This window comes from Exserohilum turcica (assembly GCF_000359705.1).
Source record: "Exserohilum turcica Et28A unplaced genomic scaffold SETTUscaffold_15, whole genome shotgun sequence".
NCBI classification, from domain to species: Eukaryota; Fungi; Ascomycota; class Dothideomycetes; order Pleosporales; family Pleosporaceae; genus Exserohilum; species Exserohilum turcicum.
The window spans coordinates 302,358-325,680 of record NW_007359970.1 but is presented as its reverse complement, the minus strand read 5'-3'; the positions used below and the strand labels follow the sequence as shown (position 1 = coordinate 325,680).

Here is a 23,323-nt window from a genome sequence, read left to right as displayed (position 1 = left end):
GATGAATTTTTTTTCTTAAGAACAAGACTACTAAAAAACTAACCTATATACTCCTACTATACTCCCCCCTCCCCCTCCAACACACACACAGACACACACACACACACACACACAATGCAGCGACGTGAACTACCACTTAAAAAAAACCAGCACTACTACAGCCCAACCGAAACCGAAACCGAAAACCAAAACGAAAATGAAAAAAAGATAGGAAGCGTGGGAAAAAAGCAGGAAGAAGACAAAGGGGTTAGTGTTAGTGTTAAGTGTTGTGGGTATATATATATATATATGTGTGTGTGTGTGTGTCTAAAAACTTGCAAAGAGTATTAAGGTTTAGATTTATTAAGACAGGAAGGTGGTGGTGGGGGGGGGGGCATGTGTTTAAAAGCGATGATGGAACGACAACTAGACAACCAGACAGACAGATAGACAAATAGATAAATAAACATAGCAACAGCACTAGTAGCAGCAGCAGCAGTAGCAGTAGCAGTAGCAGTAGCAGCAGAAAAAATTTAAAAAAAGAAAAAAAAGGGTAACGATAACGAACAAAAAGAACCTGAAAAAAAAGAGAGGAGGGATAAGAGAGGCAGGGGAGGAAGGGTAAGAGGGTAAGTAGAGGGGGTAAGTAGAGAAAGAGGACAGGGAAAATAAAAAAAAACAAGGAAAAAGATTATACAAGTATCCCACGTAACCAAAATGTGAAAAAAAAACTCCCCCCCCCTCACCCAGCCGCGCCGCCCTCGCAAAAGGCGAAACCCAAATCGATCGTTGCGTTCCGGTGTTGGTAGTGGTAGTAGTAGTAGTAGTGGCGTTGGTGGTAGTGGTGGTGGTGATGTTGATGTCGTTGTCATGCATTTGACCGTTTTCCCAACCCTCGCAAAAAGAAAACCGTAGGAAATAAAAAAAAACGGGGAAAAAAAGAGTAAAAAAAAAAGCGTGAGTCCCCCGTGTTCAGGTTTAGTCGGTCCCTGAGATGACAGGTACAACAATTACTGCATTGTACTGTTGTTCTCTGTCTCTCTCTCTCTCTTGGCACAACAACAACAACGACGACGACAACGACAACGTGCACGCCTCACTCACTCTTCGCTTCACTCTTTGCTCTTCATTCTTCACCATCCCAATCCAGCCCAATCCAGCCCAACCCGACCCAGCCGACCCAACCAACCTTGATACCATAGCATAGCATAGCATAGCATAGCATAGCATAGCGACTGCATATTTCCCCCTTCGACGTAGCATACGATAGCATAAGACGAATGAAGGCGGAAGCCCCAAACCGAGTAAAAAGAAGAAGAAGAAGAAGAAAAGGAAAAAAGACATGGACTAGAATTCTTAGTTTCTCTCTCTCTCTCTCTCTCTCTCTCTACTCTGGCGGCGGCGTAGGCAATTCTCTTCCTTTTTGTTCTGGGCTGGGCGGATGCACAATGGTGACGGGGGTGTCTGGTGGGTTTTCTGCTTCTGCGTCGGCAGCGCCGTCAACAAGACTACTGTTTCCTTCGCCAGCGCTGTCGCCGCCGTCACCACTGTTGCCGTTGGCATTGGCATTGGCGCCCCCGCCTTCTTCGGGTATGGCTGTAGGGCTCAAGAGACCGCCATCTTCACTCTTGGCTGAGGCTGCTTGTTGACGTCTATTCCTTCGCCGTTGTCGTTCCGTGTCGGCGTTTTCTCGCCGCCGCCTGACAGATAGGGAACCGTCTTTGTTGATGGTAGCCCCAGACTGCAGGCCCTCCAGCATGGCTGCAGCTCGGTCGGCGATATCCGCTTCTGCAGCTTCAGAAACGCCGGCCGACATGCCAGCATTGCTGCTAGCCTCGCTTTCGGCAGTTTCGCTTGACGGACTCAACAGCTTGCTCTTCTCGTCTGCTTCCTTGCTGGTTTCGTTGTCATCCACATTGACCCCGATTTCAGGCATCTTCTGGCCACTAGCCACTCGGACCTGGTGCCTGTCCTTTAAGCGGGCACGACGACGGCGATCACGCTGATCCCTTGCTTCTGGTTTGGCGGCACGCAGCTTCTGAAGGAGGTCGTCCATGGCGCCTGTAGAAGCGGGCGACTTGGCTCCGTCGGAATCGGACAGTGCATTGGGGGAGAGGGGGTTTTGATTTTGCGCTTGTTTGCGGCGCATGGAAATTTCGTTGCGACGATGTTGTTCCTCGAGGGCAATGTTCTTTTCTTTGGATTTCTGGACATAGTCAGTATCGAATTTCGAGGACAATGGCAATGAATACCTACCTTCCACTCTTGGACAAAGTTGGCCAGCTTGGCAAAGAAATCCCTCCTCGAGCTCTCGTCCGTCGGGTCTTCTCCGTAAAAGGCCATGATGTCGTCGTAGCTCTTCTGCATATCCTCCAGGAAGACCTGCAGTTGTTCTGCCTTTCTCCTGGCCTCCTTCATGTTTCTCTGCACAACAATAGACACCTTATCCTCAGGATGGAACTTGGTAGGATCCGAAAGGTTACCCGAGTCGAGCGACATCTGGATGTTCTTGATGTTGTCAATGTACTTCTTGGCGTCGGCTTGCAGTTGCTCAACATTAATCTTTTGCGCTGCCACGACTCCGTTGATCTCGTCGGTGAAGCCCTCCCATCCAGAGTATTGGTTGCGCACAATTCTCTCCACAACATCGGCAAAGGTAGACTCGTTCTTGTCGTCCTTGAGCATGCCCAGTCGAGACAGTGTGGAGAGCTTGAAGCCGCTGGCTTGCTTGTTGGCATCGTTCATGAAGTTACCAATGTCGAGAATAAGACCCAGGACACTGATCAAGCTCGACGAGTCCCTCAAGCTTTCCGAGACTCGCGAAATCTCCAGAAGCTTGTTGGAAATCTCCTCGTACTCGATTTCAAACGTGCGAGTGAGTGAGAGCGCCCTCATCCTACTCTTCCAGTAATGGTGAAGTTCATAAGCAGTGTAGAGATAGATTTGATCTTCTCTAGTAAGTTCGGTTGGGTCTTGCTCTCGTTTACTTTCGTGGGCATTGGGTCCGGTCCAGTCCTTGGAGTAGGGCGCCATGAGCTTGGCAGTATTGTCGGGGATGTCGCAAAAGTCGTTCTTCTGCAGAAACTCCATGGTGACGGGGTCGTCGAGGATCTTGCTGTCACAGTGGATAATCATGCGCACCACATCCTCAACCCCATACGAGGAGAACTTGGCCATGCTGATCTGGAAGTTGTGCATGAGATCGCGCGAGATGATCTGCTTCTTTTCGTCCTTTTTGCCAGATTTCTTGCCAATCGCCTTGATCTCCTTGGCCATGAACAGCTTCTCGACCTCCTCGAGCACACCCTTCCTCGCCAGCTCTTGGTACTTTTCTTCCTTCTCTTCCGAAGTAAGGCCACGCGTGGCCCATACCGTTGTTGTGGGCTGATCGACCTTGTCCCAGTGAAGAGCCTTGAGCTTCTTCTTGGGCCGGGGTCCAGAAAGAGCAAATTGTTGCGCGGCACCAAAACCAGGTGCCTTGGGGAGGAAGCCAGGGCGCTTGGCACCTGGCATGCCCGGCATGGGTGGAGGCGGGGGAGGCGGAGGAGGCATGCTTCCATCCCCTGGCATACCTGGCATAGGGGGCGGTGGAGGGATTCCAGCTTTGAAGCCAAGCTTGCCTGGCGGCGGCGGTGGTGGTGGTGGAGGCGGAGGCGGAAGAGCTCCTGGAGTGCCGGGCATAGGCGGTGGCTGAGGAATATCGGCAGAGAACCCAAGAGCACCTGGTGGTGGTGGTGGTGGAGGAGGAGGTGGAGGAGGAGGAGCAGCCTTTGTTGCATCGCCATCGGCGGGAGTCTTTGGCGAGCCTGATTCCAGGCTTGGGTGTGATGGTCCTGTAGTAACGCCGTCGCCATTGTCTTCTCCGTCAGAGTCGTCGTATCGCTTGACATTGGATGTGATGTCGTTCATGAGGGCATTGGCAGTCGATGCGCTGAGCTTGGGTTTGTGCATCTGGATCAGACGGGGCTTCTCAATAATGACATCCTCGTCGTCGTCCATGTCAGACATCTCAGTGTCCTCGCCTGGAATGCCGGGCAAGGGCTTTCTGCGTGGCACGCCACTCTTGGCGCGTACCGACCCGAATGAGGACGGCTCAAGACCACCATAGCCTTGCTCTGAGAAGCCAGACACATCGCCCTCCATTCGTTCTCGCAGCTCCCGGAGCTTCTCGCTCGGCTGGAGCTGCAAAGTCCGGCCTTCGAGCGTGGCCTGGGTCCTGGCTCTCTGCAGCTGAATCTCCAGTCTGCTCATCAGACGCTCGCGATCCATGATGCCCTGCATTTGAGCCGGATCTGTCGCGCCGAGGCCGTCCTTGCCAGTCTTTTTGGCTGCTGACGCTGCAACGTCTTGAGCATCTCTAAGCATCAAGTACAGTTCACGCGTCTCTAATTCGTTTCGCTGCAGCTCTTGGGCGCGAATCCTCTGCATCTCGGCAAGCTCCGCCTTCATAGACTCGACTTGTCTTCCGCGAAGCTCGATGATGCGCTCTTGCTCAGACAGTTGCTTCTGCAGCTTGGATACCAATCCATCGGCACCCAGCTCCAGCTGCGCTTTCATCTCATCACGCTCCGCAATAGCCGAGTCTGCAATTTGCCGGGCTTCGACGGCTTCATCGCGGACTTGCCTGGCCTCGGAATCGGTGTAGAGCTTGTCGAGCAAAGACTGGACGGTAAAGTTCAGACTCTGCTTGAGATCCATGTCTGGCAGTCGGCGGTCCATAGCCACGTAGCTCAGCATCTGATCTACCAATTGGAACATGCGCAATCGATCCTCAGCCTCGGTGTCGCGCATTAGCAACAAGTGTTGCATAGCAGACGTAAAGTAATCCTGTGCCCTGGTTCCGCTGATCTTACTCATGATGGCGTCGGCGATTTGCAAGGGATCATTGAGATCCTTGGTTTCGCCCTCGACACTGTCGACCATGGAACTGTTCTCCTTTTGGAGAAAGTCTTCGTAGTCGACGGCTTCATTTTCGAGGTAGTGCTCAATCTGCTTGTCAATGACATCGTACTGGAAGCCCTCCATCTTGTTGAAGATGCGCTTGATGCCGCATGCTGTGAACTGGGCTCGCACGTGCATCCTGAGCTGGAGGTCGCGCTCCGGGGCATCCACAATCATGTTGATGAGGAAGAGGGTTGCAATGGCGTATTCCATGAGCAGGTTCTCGACACCGATTCCGCCGCTGCGGACTTCATCTGAGGCGCCGACCATGGAGCCCATCTTGCCGCGGCCGTCGACCGTGACCTCGACGATACGCATCCATGCGTCGAAGCGGCTGTTTTCGCCATACTGTGATTTGAGATTGTCGAGTGCCTGCAGCACCTTTTCGTGGCCGCTTCCATTGCCCCAGTGGCACAGGAAGGTCAGCACGTCGGAGACGAGTTTTCTGGTGTTGAGTCGCGAGGAGATGAGAGAGCCGCAGAGGGCTTGGATGATGGACGGGTGGTTCAGAGCGTTGTCGGCACCGTATTTGTTGTTCATGAGAGCCTTGAGGCACTTTATGATTTCGTACTCGCGCTCCACGTCGTTTTCGGCCTTTTGTGCAATGACGCTGGGCGGGGGTTGTGGCCCTGTGCCTTTTCTGCGGTTAATCTTGGCCAGCACATTGGTGAGGGCGATTTGGCCCTGGGCCTCGATGAAGCCCCTGACCCAGGCAATGGGCTGGGTTCGCAAGCTGATTTCCAGACTCGACATTTGCTTGATGGTAATCGAGTTGTCCATGACCTTTTTGACATACCACTCGGGCGATCCTTCTTCTTCTGCGCGGATCAAGATGTCCTGGTTGCCCACGACGCCGCCTCCGCCGCCGCCGTACGTTATCCGCTGTGTCTGGCGCTTCTTCTCCTCGTGCTTGAACTCGGCCAGCTTGTCCTGGTACACGAGGGTCCACTTCTTGTCGATCTTGTAGGCCTCCATCTGGCGCCGCGCCTGCTCGGGCAGGCTCTTCCATCCCCGCTTGACCATGAGATTCATAAACTCCTTTTCGACAATGTGGTCGGGCGGGCGCTGTATGCTGAGCGTGTTGGGCGGAAAGGCCGTGGCGGCGGCCGAGGGGGACGGGGACGAGACATTGTAGTGCAGCAGGTGGCGGTGCGAGTCGCGGGGGGTGGATGCGGCCGTGGGCAGGAGGCTGCCTGGGTCGAGGCCGACGGACGAGGCAAACGTGGATTGGGATGAGTTTTGGGGGTAGAAGGTGTTGCTGGCGCGCGAGCGCGAGTCGTTGCTGTAGACGCTGGCCTGGTCGGACGAGGTGCGCGCGTAGGGCGAGTCGGTCGGGGGGTAGTAGGCCGAGTGGTTGCCGTCTCTGCTGCTACCGCGGGCGCCCCATTGCTGCATGGAGACGCCGCGGTCGCCGGGGTTGCTCGAGGCAATGGTGGTGTTGCCCTGTGAGTGCGGCGGGGGGCGCGGCGGCCCTTGGCTGGCGGTGTTGCCGGTGGCGTAGCCGTTGGGGGGCGCCATTGGGGAGGCGGCAAAGACGGGGTACTGGTGAAAGTCGCCGGCGCCCTTGTTGAGGTGGTGTGGCAAGGGCTCGGCGGAGCGGTGGGAGGAGTCGTCTCGCGGAGAGTAATTGGGCTCTTGCACCGCACGCGCTAGCACTCGGCAACTTCCCGCAACTCACCTGCAGGCCGCATTGCCCACCTTTGCCCCCCCCCCCCCCAACGGGAAACCCTATAGCCCTCCAAACTCGCAAAAAGCAAAGCCCCCGCCCGCCTGTTGCACGAGTCCTCGCTGCCGTCGCCGCGCCCGCCATCGCTGTTTCGTGCCGCCGCGGTGCTGCTTGTAGTCGGGCCAAGGGGGGAACACGGCCCTGCTTCTGGAAGGAGGGGAACGGACGACACGTCGGGCGGCGCGCTCCAGGCCGGCAGCTTGGGGGCAGAGAATCTCGCCAGCCAGAGGCATGGATGGCAAGGGTCGCCAATCATCCGCCGGCAAGTTCTTCGGACGCCGCCTACACAAGGACAAGGAGAAGCACCAGACCGACTCCAAGCACACCGCGTCGTCGTCCATCGACAGCCCCCCCGGCAGTTCGTATGGCTCCCAGTCGTCCCGTCACTCGCACCGCCATTCCATCGGTGGCGCGTCCATAGATCAGCGGCCCGTGTCCATGACCGCCGAGGGCATCTTTGCGCGAGCAGGCCCCGTGTCTTCCATCGACAGTCGTCGTGTGTGTGGGTGTAAGTGTGTGGTGGAGTTGGAGGGCGAGCACTACCACGACGACGGCTGCTCTGCTGTACATAGTAGCACGCTGCTATTGCTCTGCGTACACGGCCGGCACAGCACAAGACAAGACTACACGACGCACACGGCCCGCCCATGCAGACACGGTCGAGACTCGCCCGTGTTGCAGGTAGGGCTGTTCGGCCATGTCCAAGTGTGTGTCGCGCGCGGCGTCCGTGACCCTGAGCGACCCGTCGGTTCGCCTTGGCCCCGACGTTCTCCTGAGACGTGCGCGGCGTCCGTGTTGGGCGTGCGTGTGCGTGTGCCTGAGGTTGCGCGAGCGTGCGTGCAGCTTGTGGCGCCCGAGCAGCCCATCCTACTGTACGGTATACTATCTCGCTATAGCAATAGTATCCATGCCCATGCCCATGCCCATGCCCATGCCCATGCCCATGCCCATGCCCATGCCCATGCCCGTAGCCCGCCCGCCGCGACATGGCATCATCGCCGTCGTGTCGCCATGCATCCTCCGCGTCGACTTCTCTGCCGCACTCCCACTACACTCTCCCACTCCCACTCCCACCACCGCCACCGCCACCGCCTGTGGCGCAGCACCCAACCCCCACGCGCCGCCTGCACAAAACCGCTCGTCGCAGCTTTCTGACATTTGCTGGCCTGTCTCGTCTCAGCTGCACCTGGTCCGCCCGCCCCCTCGCCTCGCCAGAGATCCGCCCGCCCGTCGGAGCCCCATCCCTTTCCCTTCTACAGTACACACATGCAGACGCAGCAGCAGCCATGACGGCCTTTACCCACTTCCTCAAGGTCAGTAGTAGCAAACACACATACACAAACAGCCCCGTTTTGATGTTCCTGTGCACGCGATAGCCTTCGCGTCTGCAGGGCGGTGAAGCCAAACAAAGGTCCCCCCCCCCGCCCCAAGTGCGTCTTTCGTCGCCATGTCTCTCTCGCGCGCGCCGGTCCCCAACCACCATCACCATCCGACACCGACAACGCCCACTCTTTGTTTCGCGCACGCCATGAACAAACGGGCGACCAAACCGCTGACCAAGACATAAACTCCCCGCGAACAGACGATTCTCGTGCCGCTCTTCCTAGCTGCGATTCTCTATGTGGTGCTCGCCCTCGTCATCCTCCCCTTTGTGCGGCGGCACCGCAGCCGCTACAGCCAGTACCTGCCCGTGACAGCAGACGTAGCCGACTTCCCCGCGTCGTGGCGCACCAAGCTGTCGGATGCCCTGTACAACCTGTTTGCGCCCTCGGCCTGGGTGCGCCAGCGCGGCGGCCTGCACGGCAGCCAGAACGACGACGAGCTGTTTGACGACGAGGAGGGCGAGGGCATGGTCGGCTTCGACCCCATCGACGACCGCAGGAGAGAGGCCCTCGACCAGCGGAGAAGCATCATGGACGATGAGATGCGTCTGGGCAGGGATCTTGAGGAGGGCTTCAAGGACGACAGCGAGGATGAGCATGACGACGATAACAACACCGACACCAACAACAACACGCGCCGCTCCCTCCCGTCACGGCACCGATGAGCACTACACTGCACTTATATACCCCCATTTTTTTCTGTGTGTTGCAACGCCTTTTTTTAATCTGACACCCTCTTTTCTTTCCATTTGCTCCTACCTTTCGCCGGCAACCTTGTTCTTCTTCTGGCCACAACCCAATCAACCACTTACACAGCAACAACAACAACAACAACAACAACACACGTCCAGCGTATTTACACCAGCCCTTGCACAATCTCCTTCACCACTACAACTACAACACATCACCCATCAGATCCATCAAGTCAAGTGCATTTATTTCATTCATGTACATGGGTAGGCGGGTCAAGACCAACCAGCGCCCTAGACCCCAAAAGGAAATTCGTCCAAAATCGCTCAAAATACTCTCTCTCCCCAACCTGCTTGCCCTCTACTTGCGCTGCCCGTATGCCTTGGTTGCGTAGTCGCCCTTGTGCACAATAAGGTCCTCGGGCCTGTAGTTGTGCCGCCCCGAAAAGTACTCGTCCAGAATCGCCTTGGTGCCGTCGGCGTAGCGCTGCATCCATAGTCAGTCAAACAATCTTCTTCGCCCACACCCCTTGCCTTCCATCTTACCTTTTGCGCATCGATCGAGGTACCAGACATGTGGGGAACCATGGCGTTGCCGCCGCCCCATGGGTTGGTCGCGTAGCGAAGCGGGTGGTCCTTGGGTGCCGGCTGCGGGAACCAGACGTCACCGCCGTATCCACGGAGGTGGCCGTCCTTGAGCGCCTGGGCAACGTCCTCCTTGACCACAATGGCTCCACGCGCCGTGTTGACCAGCCACGAGCCCTTCTTCATCTTGGAAATGAGCTCCTTGTTGAAGAGGCCGCGCGTCTTCTCGTGCAGCGGGCAGTTGATCGTGACCACGTCGCACTGTGCCAGCATCTCCTCGAGGTTCTCCACGCGGCGGCAGCCAATCTCCTTCTCCTTCTCGGGAGACAGCGGCTGGTAGTCAAAGTAGAGCAGCTCCTTGCAGTCAAATGGCTTGAGGCGGCGGAGCACACGCTCACCGATACGGCCAACGGCAACGGTGCCAACCACCTTGTTCTCCAGGTCGTACTCGTTCTTGGCCACCTCGGCAACGTTCCATTCACCCTTGGCAATCTGCTCGTGGGCAGGCACAAAGTTGCGGACGAGCGTCAGGATCGTCATGACAACGTGCTCGGCAACCGACACCACGTTGGAGCCCGTGACTTCGGCAACCGTGATGCCGCCATTTGTCTTGTTGGCGGCGTTGAGGTCGACGTGGTCGGATCCGATACCAGCCGTCACGGCGAGCTTGAGGTTCTTGGCCTTGGCCAGACGCTCAGCAGTCAGGTAGCCGGGGTGGAAACTGTCAAATACCGAGCAATTAGCCGAATGTTCGCGCCCATCGTGGTTTGCATAGCTAGTGCGCCCGACCGCGAAGCTTGACGCGTGCTGGTGGGGCGCCCTAGCGGCCATTGCGGGGTAGCTCTGACGTACGGAGTGGTGATGATGACCTCTGCGTCAACAAGGTGCTTGTCAAACTCCGAGTCCTCGCCCTCCTTGTTGGACGTGGTGACGAGCTCGTGGCCCTGCTCCTCAATCCATTTCCGGATACCAAGCTCGTTCTCCGTGGTTCCGAGGAGCTGCGGCTCCTGCTCGGCGTGGATGCCGCCCTGGTGCTGTCAGACAAGTTTCCGCTACCACCCAAGGCGCGGCGTTACTTACGTCGTAGAGGACAAGAAGAACCTTTCCCTGTTGTGAAGCCGTCGCGGTCAGCGTTCTGAAAGCATTTGGTTGGCGCAGCGACCAAGTCAATCGGGGCCCGGCGCGAGCGCTGAGGAGGGACGAGGCAGGGCGCGCAAGGCGCGAAGCAGAGCGGAGAAATACCATTTTGAGTTTTGCAAGTGATGAGACAACAGCAATTGAGGCTCTGGCAAAGAGATATATAAGACAAGCTGGCGCGGATAGCAGACGCCGAACAAGGTACGTATTCCTGACGCAAAGACAGATTAGCCTGTGGCTTGCGGCAGACGAGGGCAGCAAGGAGGGGTACGTGGGTCGCAATACCTCTTGCGGATCCGGCGTGACGTACGAGTCAATGGACAAAGGGGATCGCGAGATCTATGGACAAAAGGAGGATGATGGTGTGAGGTTGTAATTGAGGGGTCGCGAGGGGCTCGTTATATATACTCGGCGGGCGTCCCCACCACCGACGTGGTAGCATTGCTGGTCTGGGTGCTGGCTCACTAGGCTCACGGCCATGGCTTAGCTCTCGTCCCCACTTGGGCGATGCGACCTTTGCGCGCACGACAGTTGGGTACACGGCGTGTGCGGGTACGACGGTCGTGTTTGGCATTACTTCGCATCGCAGACAGTGCGGGGTCGGGTCCAATGGCGCGGACCAGCACATTGCCTATTGAGGCTTCGCGAAGCCTTGCCGGCAATGCCGTAGTTCGTAGGGTAGCAGGTGGGCCAATATCCTCGGTGGCTCCATTGGCGCGTAGCTGCGTGGCCGCATGTACGTAACTTGGGCCTGAGGCTCGAAGGCTGCGCTAGTGCTCCACCCGTCTGATCAGCATCGTGATGGCTTGAATCTGCTCATGGAGGCCGGCATCGACATGGCCACCACCCCCTGCCGGTGCAAGTAAGCGCTATGTTTTGCTGGCCGTGTACGTGTACAATTGACTTGTCGTCTCGTCGGGAAAAGGTCGGCTTGCACAATGGAGCATGCTGCTGTGGTGGGGCTCCAGAGTCGTCGTCTCCGACCATCGGCCAGTCGTCGACCAGCAAAGCTCAGGATCAACTTGGTAAACACAACGCGCGGCGCCCCGTGAGGATGGGGCCAAGCAATCTAGCAAGTAGTCTAGACGGCCAGGCGGCGTGCCGTGTGCGGGACGAGGAACCATGCGGGGCGCGAGCGGTCGAGTCTCGCAGTCTGCGGATGCGAGTTGTCGCCGTGTGCTCGCTGGAAAGCAGGACGACGGTCGGTGTTCGGGGCCATGGCTCGGACTTGATGGCGACAGGCTGGAGATGCTTCGTATCTCGTCGGCCGAAACCCGGCCGGCGCACTGCCCCTCCACCCCTCGCCCGGCAATTCCAGCCCCCACCACAACCACGACGCCGAAACGCTATGCATTCCTTGTCCCAATCCAGCACGCTGATCCCGCCCCGCCAGTGCTGGCTTACAAGAGCATTAGAAGCATGTGTATCCCGCCATCCACCTGAGAAGCACTGTCTCACCTTCCATTCTGGAGCTGTCCATGTCTCCTGCCATGGCCCCTCGATCGCAGCCCGACGGGGCTCTCTGTTCGACGTGCTTGTCGGAAGAGAGCGCCATCAGCCGAGCCACACTCCAAAGACGGCACTTGTCTGACGCGCTTCACGGTGGAGACATGCGTAAAACGCGCTCTTGTACCGGCCAATGACGCCCCCACAGCCATGTAGCAGGTACCATACCATCCCACGATCTCAACACCCCTGGAGTCTCCAACGAGACACATGCGCAACAAGCGGTACTTGCTTCTGAGGCCTCGAGCACGCGCACTCGTCTCTCTGCGCACCAACAAAGCAACGGCTAGCCGGGCGTCTGACTACGGTACTCGGCTGCACAGTCGTCGTCCAATGGCAAGCCTCAGCAATACCCCTCATCTTCGCGCGGCAAGCGCAACTGAGTCTGGCATGATTGCCGTCTTACGGAGAAGCTCCGAGTGGACCAGTTGATCAGGCGCCTTGTTCAAAGAGGAGAAGGGTCGAAGGGTGGAGAAGTTTTTTGCGCCCGGCCATTCTAGCCCTCGCATCTGCACATGGATATGTTGTAAAGGTTGAAAGGGAGGCTTGTCGTCCCAAGGTTTGGTATTACCGACTTCAACCTTCTTTTGCTGGTAATGGAGTACGCCAACCTTCGTCCAGCAGTCATCTATGCCCTTTACACGCCTTTGGCCAGGGTGCTACTTGTCATTTATAAAAAAAAATCCAATTTCCTGCAATACCTGGGAGCATCTTCAACTCAATAACAATAAGAGTCGAGCTTAACATGAAGAGCATCAGGTTGGCTAAAGCATCGCTCGATGAGCAATCATAGCAAAAAGATGAATTATGGGTACTATCATACGAACAAGTCAATCGAGATGTCTACACTACGCAAAGAGGAGAGATTTTCACCCTTGAAACTGGAAAGGAGGATATCATACTTCGACTCTGCAAGAATGCATCTGCACACAACATCCTCGCCTCATCTACACGCATCAATCTTATTTTGGCCAAACTTGCTACCATGATCGACCTCGGCTTCGCCAAAGAAGCCTCCCGTCAGCAACCTCATCACGGACCGTCTCGCTTGACGGTAATGGAACCGTATCGATCGTCGAGATCTGCGAGATCTGCCGCCTTCCGGCGTCATATGCCGAACAATCCCACCGCAGTCGATTTTCCAAAATCCGAATATACATGTTGATGGAGTGGTTTTGGAAGAGCATTTCCCAATGAGCTGAGGCTGATATATCGCGGCCATCATCTCAACTTTGTACGAATGAAGGCTTTGGCAAAGTCTAGTCAAACGCACATTTAGAAAAGGGGTAGCAGGGCTATCAAGTTAATCCCTCTTCATACCACTACCAACAACTGCTCTACTACAAGTCACATTATTTGCCTGTTCGCTTGGAAACACCAAATCACAAAGTTGTGATTGGCAACCATGCCGAATATCGACCAAGACTTCACATACGGACATACGGACCTTGCAGAATCTCAACTCGTTGCTTGAGCATCTTACACGTGGACGCCAAACTGGACTCAAATTTACCACCGTCTTGCTCGACCAGGTACTGCACGTAAAGAGTTTTTGAGCGTCTTCAACAACGCTTCCCGTCCATTTCCTATCATGACCAGCTTCTTGATACGTACGTCCACAGATACCAGTTCAGAGAGTGGCTGCAAAATAGCCGCTCTCATGTCCAGATCATGCGGGCTTATGTCGTGCGGAAAGTCGTCAACCCAGCATATCTCGACGAGCCTCAAACTGGATGCACTCTTCTTCAAAGCCTTACACAGCGTTTTGGAGCCCCAGGTCAGCATCTGAGTACATTTTTTCAAACCAATGGCCTCGAACATGGATATGGTCACCAGGCGGCCGTGGGGCGGACATGGTCGCCTTACTCGGGTGGTCAGAAACCTTGCTATATTGATGCGCAAGTATACCTTTTGCATGGCCGACACAAATATGGATTTGCCCAGGGTTTCATAGGCGGGATACTGGGCTAAACTGGTGTAGTACTCAAAGATCCATGTGTCGTCACTGGGAGTCAAGGGATGAACTTCGAATGACGTTGTAGAGAGGAACTGTTGGCGTGCTTCGTGGTATATTGCTTTGCAAACCAAGAGTAAGTTGGTCGGCGGATAATGACCATGCAGGGCAAGTATTGGGTCGTCTATGACTAGGTAAGATATGGCATCTTCTCTTTGCCCGTTGCGGGGATGATAGGCTGCTAAATCGACAGAGCTGTGCATTTGTCAGCGGATGGTGCGAAGAGCCGTTACCCGAGTTCAGGTCAAACTGCCCGAGGCAACACCAATGGACGTACTGGATTCGGTATCCACTGGCGCCGCTTGCGTAGAGATATATCATGTTCCTCAGCTCGACCGGAAGACGCAGAAATGCTGACGCGTCGGTATCTTGTTGGGGACGCGCTCGAGGCCAGACAGTGCTGCATGCCCACCCTATTGGCCGGTAAAAGCGTTTCAGGTACATATACCATGGCTGTTGTGGCGGCGGTGGCGGCGACATATAACGCCGTAACTGACACCTATGATGGTTACATGGTGGCGTATAGAGATATTCCCACAGTCGGGCCAGCAGAAATCGCGGCGCAGATAGCAGCGCATTCACTGCCTCGCATCTCCAGGACATCCACCTGGCACCCCATTGCGGTAAGTATGCTTGCACAGGCAGGCAATACCAAGTGAGCAGCAGCATTGATGCCCAGATTGGGGAGACAAGCCTAGCTATGGCAGCGTCAACAAAGTCTTTGAAGCCTCTGTAATGCCATGGGCAACGGGCCATTGTGTGTTCTGGACTCTTTCGTGATTATACACCGCGGGTTTCGGAAGCGCTTAGCCTGTTGTGGCAGGATGGACGTGGGGGCTGGCGGGTACACGACGGGAGATCAACGGCAGTGCCTTGCTAGGTGGACAAGGGTGACTTTGCAGTCTGAATATCGTGCTGCAAGACGAGACGAGCCTGGCTGAAAAGCCTTTGAGAAGATGCGGTGGGGTTTTGTTTGGAAAAAGCATCGTCGTACAATGGTCTAGCCTTTGCCTCTGCATGCCTACCAAGTTCCGTCTGTTGTGTTGTACGGTACTGTATGCAAAGCTACAAAAGCACTGAATAGGGAAAACATGTCCTGCTATAAATGCCGCTGTAATGATTGAATAACCCCAACTCAAAGACACCAAATAGACATGGCATTCACGACGTAACATCACAAGCCACACTCGTAAGGTCCCCACATCCTACGTCCCTAGTGTCCCCCCAACTCCGATGCCCGAACTCAGCTTCCCTTGAATCCCTTACCCTCGTACTGTAATACCCGTTCCCCGCTGACAGATAACTGACACACGCGCTCGCGGCACAACAGGATAAAAACAACAAACGCCCAAGCCACACGCGGTACCATCAAACCAGCCTATATCTGCCCCCCGAAGGCTTGATTCGCCGTGTTTCTGCTTCCCCCGACACGTGGCGCATCGCATCCTGTTAACCCCCAACTGCCTTGATCCTCTCTGCTCACGCCATACTTGTTTCCTCGACGAACACTGTTAGTTCCTTGTTTTTTTTCGCGTGCTTTCGTCCGCTCACGCTCCCCCTCGAGGCGGCTCGATATTAAGTTCCCTCCTTTTCGCCCAGGTCACTCACGCGGGACGCGTGAACGTAGCCAAGCCAAGCCCCTCCAAAAAAAAAGGGCGGGGGAAAGAAGATTACAAACTCGATAAATTGCAAGGGCAGCGCAAGGACGGGGGTGGAGACAGAAACCCCCCGCGGTCACGAGGAGGGGATCCGAAATTGCGGTTTTCGCGGGGGGGGGGGAAGAAAAGGGCTGCCTAATCTAAGTAAGCTGCTTTGCTGGCTGCAGGAGGGTCGTGTGCGGGTTGTGTGGGTAATAATTGGATTGTCCCAAGGGATACACGACGACGGGGTGCAGGCAACTTGCTTGACTGGGGGGATCCTCGTCTGGTGGAATCGAATTGGTAAGTGGGACGTTTTGTCTTATTAGTGGTGTACAAGGGGTGGTTGTTGTTGCTTTGTGTTCTTCCTAGCGGAGACTTTTTTTTCTTCCCTTCCTTTCTTTCGTGCAATCGCTTCGAGGGAAGGAGAAAGTGTGTGTGACGGACGATCTGTATAAAGAGGTTCGTGGTGGGTTGCATTTGCGAGTTCTACGGTTCATTATTTTTTGGTTTTTGTTTTACTGGAGTACGACTGTGCTAACGTAACATTGACGAAGAAACCAACCAACCAACCAACCAACCAACCAACCAACCAAAAAAGAAGAAGTCTTGTTTTACTCTCCCCGCTTTACGCTCTGGCATTGCACTGGCATACATAGACTACTTCACTAGCGGGATCCAAGATGCTTGCCCGCCTCCGCACCACGGTTCTTCTCCTCGCTGCGTCCATGGCGACTCGCGCCGTGGCCAACGGCATCCAGCAGTCCGACTTTAGCGGCATCGGCCACATCTACGTGCTCAAGTCGGACAACTGGAAGTCGGCGACGCCCGAATCCGTTGTTGGCTGTCTCGACACCGACGGCAAGTTCGTGGCGGAGAAAAGCACTTCCCACGAGTGCGCCGATTTCTCACGCCTCGAAGACTTTCCTTGGACGCTCAGCACCGAACGCGGGAACTGCACGTTTGAAGACGCCAAGCAGGAAAAGAACACCGATAGCTACTACGGCAAAGGCGATCATGCGTGGAGCTGCGGTGAGCGCGTGACGGATATCTACGATGAGCTCTACACGATTGTATGTTCTTAGCCCCTGCATCCCATTTACCATCTTAGTTGCAGTTGCTAATGCACAAGCAAGGACGGTTTCCCGTACGTTTTTCTCTGCTTCGGAGACGTAGCCTGCTACTACGACGCCAAGCGCACACCCAAAGACCACGAGGCGCTGCCCCTCTGGCCGTTCCGATGGGGCTCCCACCAAATGGGCATCACGCCCGGCCACGTGCAGCTGCAGCTCATGTGGAAGAAGATTGGCGAGCTACCCAAGAAATCGCTGGCGAGCGACATGCTAGGACCCAGAGTCCAGATTAGCGACCAAGTCCAGATTCCTCTGCTGGGTAAGAAGGTGTCCGGTTAAAGTGGGATATTGATTACTTGGAGTAAATAAGGTGCTTGTTTTGAGGTTGTGGCTTTGCTTTTGGGGGGGATCTGGATTATGATGTTTTGCGTGTTGGGATTTGGCACTTTGTATGTATATGCGGGCTTAGAATATATAGGAATCGAAAGGCTACTACTTACTAGTGTCGGCTTGCTGGCAGGACATGATATGGGTAGCACAGCCCGTGCAGTTGAGCTTGGAATCTATAAATCTGTACTCAGCACGCTGGCCATGCAACACCTCTTATGTGTCAGCTGATAAACTAATTTCAGTATACCCAACCTTGGTCGTCGTGAAGCGTTGGCTAGTCGGTTGCGGCGCTAAACCCACGTAATGTAATAGACATGGTATAAGACTACTCCGCCTACAGAGTCCGTTTGATCTGGAGCAAAACTATATACTGAACTAAACTAAACACAGTATCGAGTATAGTGTACAGAGCATGCGGTAGTTAGTGATTTTTTTTTCGGCTTATCCACTTTCAATTCGTACATTACTATTCAACACATATATATGCACATACACGACACGCATAGACTCATCCTGTGTAACCACTCCGAACGTGTTTTCTTACAACTTGTTCATCTTTCTTTTCTTTTTTTTGTACTCACATGCATGTATATAGCCCGAATGCAAGTCAGCGTGTATACTACATAACTAGGTTTTACATGGAAGTGGGGATGGGAAAGAAAGGAATACGCAGAGCGTGAAGAAATCGCGAGTTGGGGAAATTGGGATATATACCTGGTTAGGTAGTTATGCACCACCTTTAATTTCCCTCCCCCCCCCCCAGAATTCCGGCAGTTTCATTATTATAGTGTCTCGTTGTCGTGCACTGCGCAAGACTCGGTACTGGCGTGATTGCATCGTTTGTGTGCATGAGGAGAAGCATGTGGTAGAGGAGGGGATGGGATTGTGGTGTATTCCATGCCACGGCAACTATAAGTACAGCGCGCTACTTGCTACTTTACTTGCAACCTGCTACCCGCTCCATAAGCTCACTTGCAAAGTTTGGTTGTAAATACTCATGTTTGCGGTTTTTCTTGATACGGAAGGGAAATGCGGGATGTAGCTTGGAAGAAAGAGGAGAAGGGATAGTAACAGGGCTGTATGTATATACAGCGGGGGGTAAGAAAACCCAACCAAGCCTTGCATTTGTGGTGCAGAAAAGAAGGGAAGAAGAGGGAGAGGAGGCATCGTTGGGTTGAGAGATGGGATATAGGAGGGTAAACGGGGAGTAAATAACGAGTTAGCAAGTCGATATCGAAAGAAAGAAAGAAACAGTCTTTGTACATCTGTCCTGCCTACAATAAATCGTCGTTCATCCTGCATATCTACATAGTGACTTGCACATAGACACATACATGGCCGCGACACAAACGATATAGCGATGCAAGAAGAAGAACGACCTGGATCATTCAGTTGGAAAAAAAAGTTGGTTGTTTCTTTCTTTCATTTATTCTTTCTTTCTTTCATTTTTTTTTTAAATATATATATATATATATATATATGGTAATCAAGCGTGAGAAACTCGTTAAGAACTAAATCACCCAACCCAACCCAACCCAACCGATCCAACCTATCCCATGCACATGTCCAAACTCTCCATCAACGCAAAAAGTCCCGAAAAAAAAACACAGACACACACAGACACACACACACACACACGCAGACACACACACACACACACATACACACAATGATGCAAAACTTCCTTTGATCCCGTTATATATCAAAAAAAAAGAAAGAGAGTAGAAAAAAACCCCAAGGAAGCCGAAAAGCTGACGCCCCCCACGCCACGCTAAATCATGACTACTACTGCAGGTGTTTCTCTCTATTGGTTGCCCAAGAAGAGAGAATCAAAGATGCGAAAAAAAAGAAGAAAAAGAAGAAGAATGGAACAGCTCTACTCAACACACTTCATTACATACAAGTCAAGTCGTCTTGTAAGAAAAATCGATCTTGTCGTAAACAAAGCAGAAAGATGAAAAAGAAGAAGAGAGGAAGAGAAGAAGAAAAAAAGAAGGATTTGGATAAACCCGCCAGTTTGGTTGAAAGATGGGAGAAAAAGAAGAACTTTCTAGTCCACGCGCGCGCGCCTCGTGTAGTAGTAGGGGGGGGATGGGGGTATCAGAGCTGTTTGTTGCTATTGCAGTTGCAGGTGCAGTTTTGCATATCCAAGGAAGAAGAACGAGAAAGCCACACACGCGAAAAACAAGAGGAAAAAAAAGGTTTCTTTCTTGTCCGCCCCGACCCGCTAGAACTGATGATGATGATGATGATGATGATGATGCTATGAGGAAAAAAAACGCCAGCATGGAAAACAAGACTTCGAAAAGAGGTAGCTGGGAATCCGGATTCGTGGCCGTTACGATGATATGACGGAATAGGGAAAGCAATAGCAACGTGGTGATGGTGCCGGAAGGGGGGGGGCTCGTATCGCGTTTGCATAACGTTAAATTCGGAACTTGGTCATCCTGGTGCGAGAGAGAGAGAGAGGTCGAGTGCTACTCTGGTCGATCGAGGTTGACGCGGAGACTGTAGTCCAGCCTCTCCTTTTCGCAGTACTCGCCGAGGAATTTGAGACCGAATCGAACGGCTTGGATGGGTGTCGTGTCTGTTCCGAGGGGGAGAAAGTATGGGCCAGACATCCTGGCGCCGCTAACCTTCTCTGGTTCGCGCGCTAGTTTGACGTTGACTTCGCGACCAGCATACGTCTTTTTGTAGATGCTTTGCAAATCTTCAAAAGGCAGGGCGATTCTTGCATCTTGGTAGTGCCGGTTCATCTTCAGGGTGTGATCCGAGAGCAGGGCAAAGTTTTCAAGGTGCTGTCGACCGGATTCCGGGTGATTGGCGTCATGTGGTGAGTCGTGTGATTTGGCATTGTTAAAGCGTTGCGACACGTGAGTGCAAATGGCCGAGGCGATGACGGAGCTGAGGTAGGAGCGGAGCCCGTCGAGGTGCTGAAAGTCTCTTGTGCACCTAGAATACGAGAGGCAAAGCGGCAACAGCGTCTTCCATGTCTGCTCAACCTCGCCGGCGCGACCACGGAGGTTCAAGGAGAGGTCTTGGGCAAAGTAGGCTGCCATGTATGCCCTGGGCTTGTCAGTAAAGCCAAGAGTCTTGGAAAGGCATGACTTACAGGATACACTCTAGATTGGTGACTGCAGCTCGCTTTTCGTCCTTTTTGCTGCTCGCGTTGTTGAGAATCTTGGTCGCCTCATGCTTAAGGGCACGGCCTGTCTGATTCAACTTTGCCGACGTCTGTCCAAGCAAGGCAATGTCGACTTGCTTCTTGCTGTTCAAGGGCGCAGATGTGGGCCCAGCCTTGGGTTCCGTTCTTGACCCCGCAGGAGTCGCCCCGGAGCGGCCCGGGGTTGCATCGTTGCTCTCCGACGACTGACTGCGTAGCATGCTGACGGATTTGTTATCCTTCTTGGGCGTCGGATGGTGGGGATTGCTCTTCTGAGCCAAGGGCTTGTTTGGGACGGCCAAAGAGGCTGTGCTCGGCGCAGGTGTCTCTTGCGTCGAGCTTGGCCTGGGGCGCTTAGCGGGAGGAACTGGCAATGAACCATCCTCGTCTGGTCGTAGTCGCTTTTCCGCAGCCTTGGCGCTTGCCTGGGCTGGCTTTGCGACTGTGCTCGGCGTAGACGTGGGCGCAGACGCCGCCGTCTCTGCCCGCCGAGTAGCCGTCTTGGGCGCCGGCTTCTTCTTAATGACAGGCGGATCCGTAACCTTGGGCTGGCTCTCTGGCGCCGCAGCCTTTGGCGCATCGTTGCGTTCCTTCTTCTCGGCATTGGAGCGCTTTGGGGGCAGACGGAGAATTTGGTTGACAACTTGTGCCTTGGACTTTGAGAATTTCAGTTTAACTATCATATTGGTATGTGCTTGTTGTGCAAGACTGACTGGTTCGGGATTTGGCGACTTGCCGTTGAGAGAGACTGAGCGTCCACGGCTTTGCACCTTTGCAGTGCCGCTGGACTTGTGGGATGCCTCTGGTGGCACGGCAAGGGCCTGGTTCCGGGGATCCGACGACGACGACACAGAGGCGTCCGAGTCTGCACGCTTCCGCTGCATCTCCAGCCTATCCAGCTCGGCTTGCACATTGGAGGGCAGTGTTGGGGACAGAATTGTGGGTAGTCCGTATGGATTGCCGAGCGGTTCGCGGACGGGGGACAGCAGCGGAGGCAAGCCGTGTGGTGTAGAGTTGGAGGGATCCGACTTTTCGCCATGGCCTTTGGAAGTGGCATTGTCGCTCTTTTGTGTGGTCGAGGGAGCCCGCGGGCGCGAGCCCGAGTAGGGGACATGTTGGGTGGCTTTGCCGGGGCGGTGATTGTCGGGCAAGGCGTCGGAAGACCTGTTGGGGGATTAGCAGGGCAATTGGGTCTGGAGGGATGTACCCACGATCTCGGCGATCTGGGGTCGGCCTTTTGCGCGGACGTAGAGGGCTTGTCGGATTTGGTGAGGGTGCTGGGGTGCTCCGACGTGTTTTTGGCGGGCGCACCGCCAGACAAGGTGATGTTTGCGCCAGGCGTAACGGTGCCGTTTGCATGTTTCACTTTGAAGGCCGACAGGTTGGGCTTCTTCTTGGCGGGCTGGCCGTTTGCCGTGTGCGAGCGCGGGGGTTCGGGCTCGGGTTCGGGCTCGGGCTCGTCGTCTGGGCCAGCCTGTAGCTCGAAGCAGTCCTGGCACGGCTCGCGGTATAGATAGGTGCGGTACTGCAGGTGCTCTTCGTCGGAGCGCCACAGGCGGCCTATCATCCAGGCATTTGCCTGCTGCTGGGAATGGTAGTGATAGGGGTGCAGCGAGGGCGTCGACAGCACGTAGGGGGTGCGCGGGACGGCCAGCTTGATGCGCTTGAAGATTGCGTCGAGCAGGTCCCGGTCGTGGTGGTCGTGGGTCGTCGAGGCGAGGTCGCGCTTGGGGGGTCGGGCGAGGTCGCTGGCGGGCTCCGGTGCGTCTGGGCCCGACATGGCGTGCTAGCTCGTGTTGTCGAGGGCGGGGGCGGTCGCGCGTAGTGGTTCTGTCGCAGGCCGGCGGCGATAGGTGCAGTGCAGCGACGTGTGCGAGTGGAGGAGCATTAGGTGAAGCGCTCGAGCGGGGGCCGAGGCGTATCGCGGAGGCGGCGAGCGGCGGGCGGCCAGGCTGGAGGCGCGACAGCCATGCAAGAGGAAGACGAGGCGGGCTCGCTGGGCAGGGCGCGCTCGCAGCGTCGTCGCGGGCGGCTGCTGAGGTGGATGTCGGCGCCTCGGTCGTGGTCACGTCGCCCCGGGTGCTGGCGCTGCTACGGGCGTCGGAGCGCAGGGCCGTGGGGGAGGGCAATTGCTGGGGCGCCGGGCGAGGGCGACGAGGGCGACGAGGGCGACGGTGGACGTGACGTCGTGGGGAGGGCGATATGGCGGTTGCGACAGCACTGCGGTGAGAGGGACGAGACGTCAAGGTGGACATGTCTTGGCGGGAGGGATTGACACCCGCGCGCGACTCCAGCTCGGAGCCTCTGCGCCGGCCATTGGTCGCTGCTGGCCTGCCACCGACACGCTGCACCCTCCTCTTCCATACACATAAGTAATTCACACACACACAGCCTGCATCGCTGCCCGCTGCATGCGCCATGCACCGCTCCCGCCCGCCCGTCTGGCTGCACTGTCAGTCTGTTATTCTCCTATCTGCACACTACACTACGCCCGCCCGCCTCCCGTCGCCAGGTGCTCGTGACGTCCCTGCTGGCCCGGATGATCGACGCACATGACATCAACCGCCAACCGACAAGCCCCATGGCCCCGTACGGGCCCTGCTAAATATACACGACCAACCCGTCCACGGCCACAGCATGCCCTCTCCAGCGCCACGTCTTGGGCGGGACAAACACGTAGGCGAAAGCGTGCCGCCGCCGCCGCCGCCGCTGCTGCTGCTGCTGCTGTTGTTGTTGTTGTTGTTGTTGTTGTTGTTGTTGTTGTTGTTGTTGTCCCAGCGTGCAAGGGCCCGTGTTGCGCACCACGCGACCTGCTATTCCTCGCACTCCCCAGGAACAGACAAAGGGAAACTCAGCCTTCCAGCACGCGCCAAAACCTCGACAACTGCACCATCCGGAGCGCCGCGTGGAAACGTGTTTTGCGCAACAGCCCTGTGTTTGGCCTGGCTTGTTTCCGCAAGCGTGCATTAGCGCGGCCAGGGTCGACCACGCGGCCTCACAGCTCCTCGTCGTCTGTATCATCATCCTCGCTGCGTGCATCTTCTGCGACGTTGCTGCTGCGCGTCGCCATGGCCCTTTTGCTGAAGGCCAGCACCCGTGGC

General features: G+C 55.4%; 7 protein-coding genes across 7 annotated transcripts; 3 read left to right on the top strand and 4 right to left on the bottom strand.

Annotated features, from left to right (window-relative positions):
* Positions 1-973: 973 nt before the first annotated feature.
* On the top strand, positions 974-1,186 carry SETTUDRAFT_160329 (uncharacterized protein; the record flags this gene model as incomplete). The annotated part of the gene is made up of 1 exon (XM_008025670.1): positions 974-1,186. The coding sequence occupies one exon, from the start codon at positions 974-976 to the stop codon at positions 1,184-1,186; it is 213 nt and encodes a 70-aa protein (XP_008023861.1).
* Positions 1,187-1,336: 150 nt separating this feature from the next.
* SETTUDRAFT_183887 (uncharacterized protein) lies at positions 1,337-6,438 on the bottom strand (the record flags this gene model as incomplete). Its single annotated transcript, XM_008025669.1, has 2 exons — positions 1,337-2,185; positions 2,236-6,438. The coding sequence occupies 2 exons, from the start codon at positions 6,436-6,438 to the stop codon at positions 1,367-1,369; spliced, it is 5,022 nt and encodes a 1,673-aa protein (XP_008023860.1). The 3' UTR covers positions 1,337-1,366.
* A 1,494-nt stretch (positions 6,439-7,932) lies between these two features.
* SETTUDRAFT_64249 (uncharacterized protein) lies at positions 7,933-8,621 on the top strand (the record flags this gene model as incomplete). The annotated part of the gene is made up of 2 exons (XM_008025594.1): positions 7,933-7,959; positions 8,229-8,621. Coding segments are annotated over 2 exons (420 nt in total), but the record flags the coding sequence as incomplete, so codon positions are not given.
* Positions 8,622-8,890: 269 nt separating this feature from the next.
* Positions 8,891-10,650, bottom strand: SETTUDRAFT_168344 (uncharacterized protein). Its single transcript, XM_008025668.1, has 5 exons — positions 10,545-10,650; positions 10,383-10,409; positions 10,155-10,330; positions 9,264-10,023; positions 8,891-9,204 (listed from the first exon to the last, which is right to left on the bottom strand). The coding sequence occupies exons 1-5, from the start codon at positions 10,545-10,547 to the stop codon at positions 9,079-9,081; spliced, it is 1,092 nt and encodes a 363-aa protein (XP_008023859.1). The 5' UTR covers positions 10,548-10,650; the 3' UTR covers positions 8,891-9,078.
* Positions 10,651-13,454: 2,804 nt separating this feature from the next.
* On the bottom strand, positions 13,455-14,982 carry SETTUDRAFT_46687 (uncharacterized protein; the record flags this gene model as incomplete). Its single annotated transcript, XM_008025581.1, has 2 exons — positions 14,237-14,982; positions 13,455-14,154 (listed from the first exon to the last, which is right to left on the bottom strand). The coding sequence occupies exons 1-2, from the start codon at positions 14,713-14,715 to the stop codon at positions 13,455-13,457; spliced, it is 1,179 nt and encodes a 392-aa protein (XP_008023772.1). The 5' UTR covers positions 14,716-14,982.
* Positions 14,983-16,279: 1,297 nt separating this feature from the next.
* SETTUDRAFT_27249 (uncharacterized protein) lies at positions 16,280-17,008 on the top strand (the record flags this gene model as incomplete). Its single annotated transcript, XM_008025510.1, has 2 exons — positions 16,280-16,669; positions 16,733-17,008. The coding sequence occupies 2 exons, from the start codon at positions 16,280-16,282 to the stop codon at positions 17,006-17,008; spliced, it is 666 nt and encodes a 221-aa protein (XP_008023701.1).
* Positions 17,009-19,464: 2,456 nt separating this feature from the next.
* On the bottom strand, positions 19,465-22,002 carry SETTUDRAFT_129255 (uncharacterized protein; the record flags this gene model as incomplete). Its single annotated transcript, XM_008025667.1, has 3 exons — positions 19,465-20,125; positions 20,172-21,386; positions 21,434-22,002. The coding sequence occupies 3 exons, from the start codon at positions 22,000-22,002 to the stop codon at positions 19,537-19,539; spliced, it is 2,373 nt and encodes a 790-aa protein (XP_008023858.1). The 3' UTR covers positions 19,465-19,536.
* Between the last annotated feature and the right edge of the window lie 1,321 nt (positions 22,003-23,323).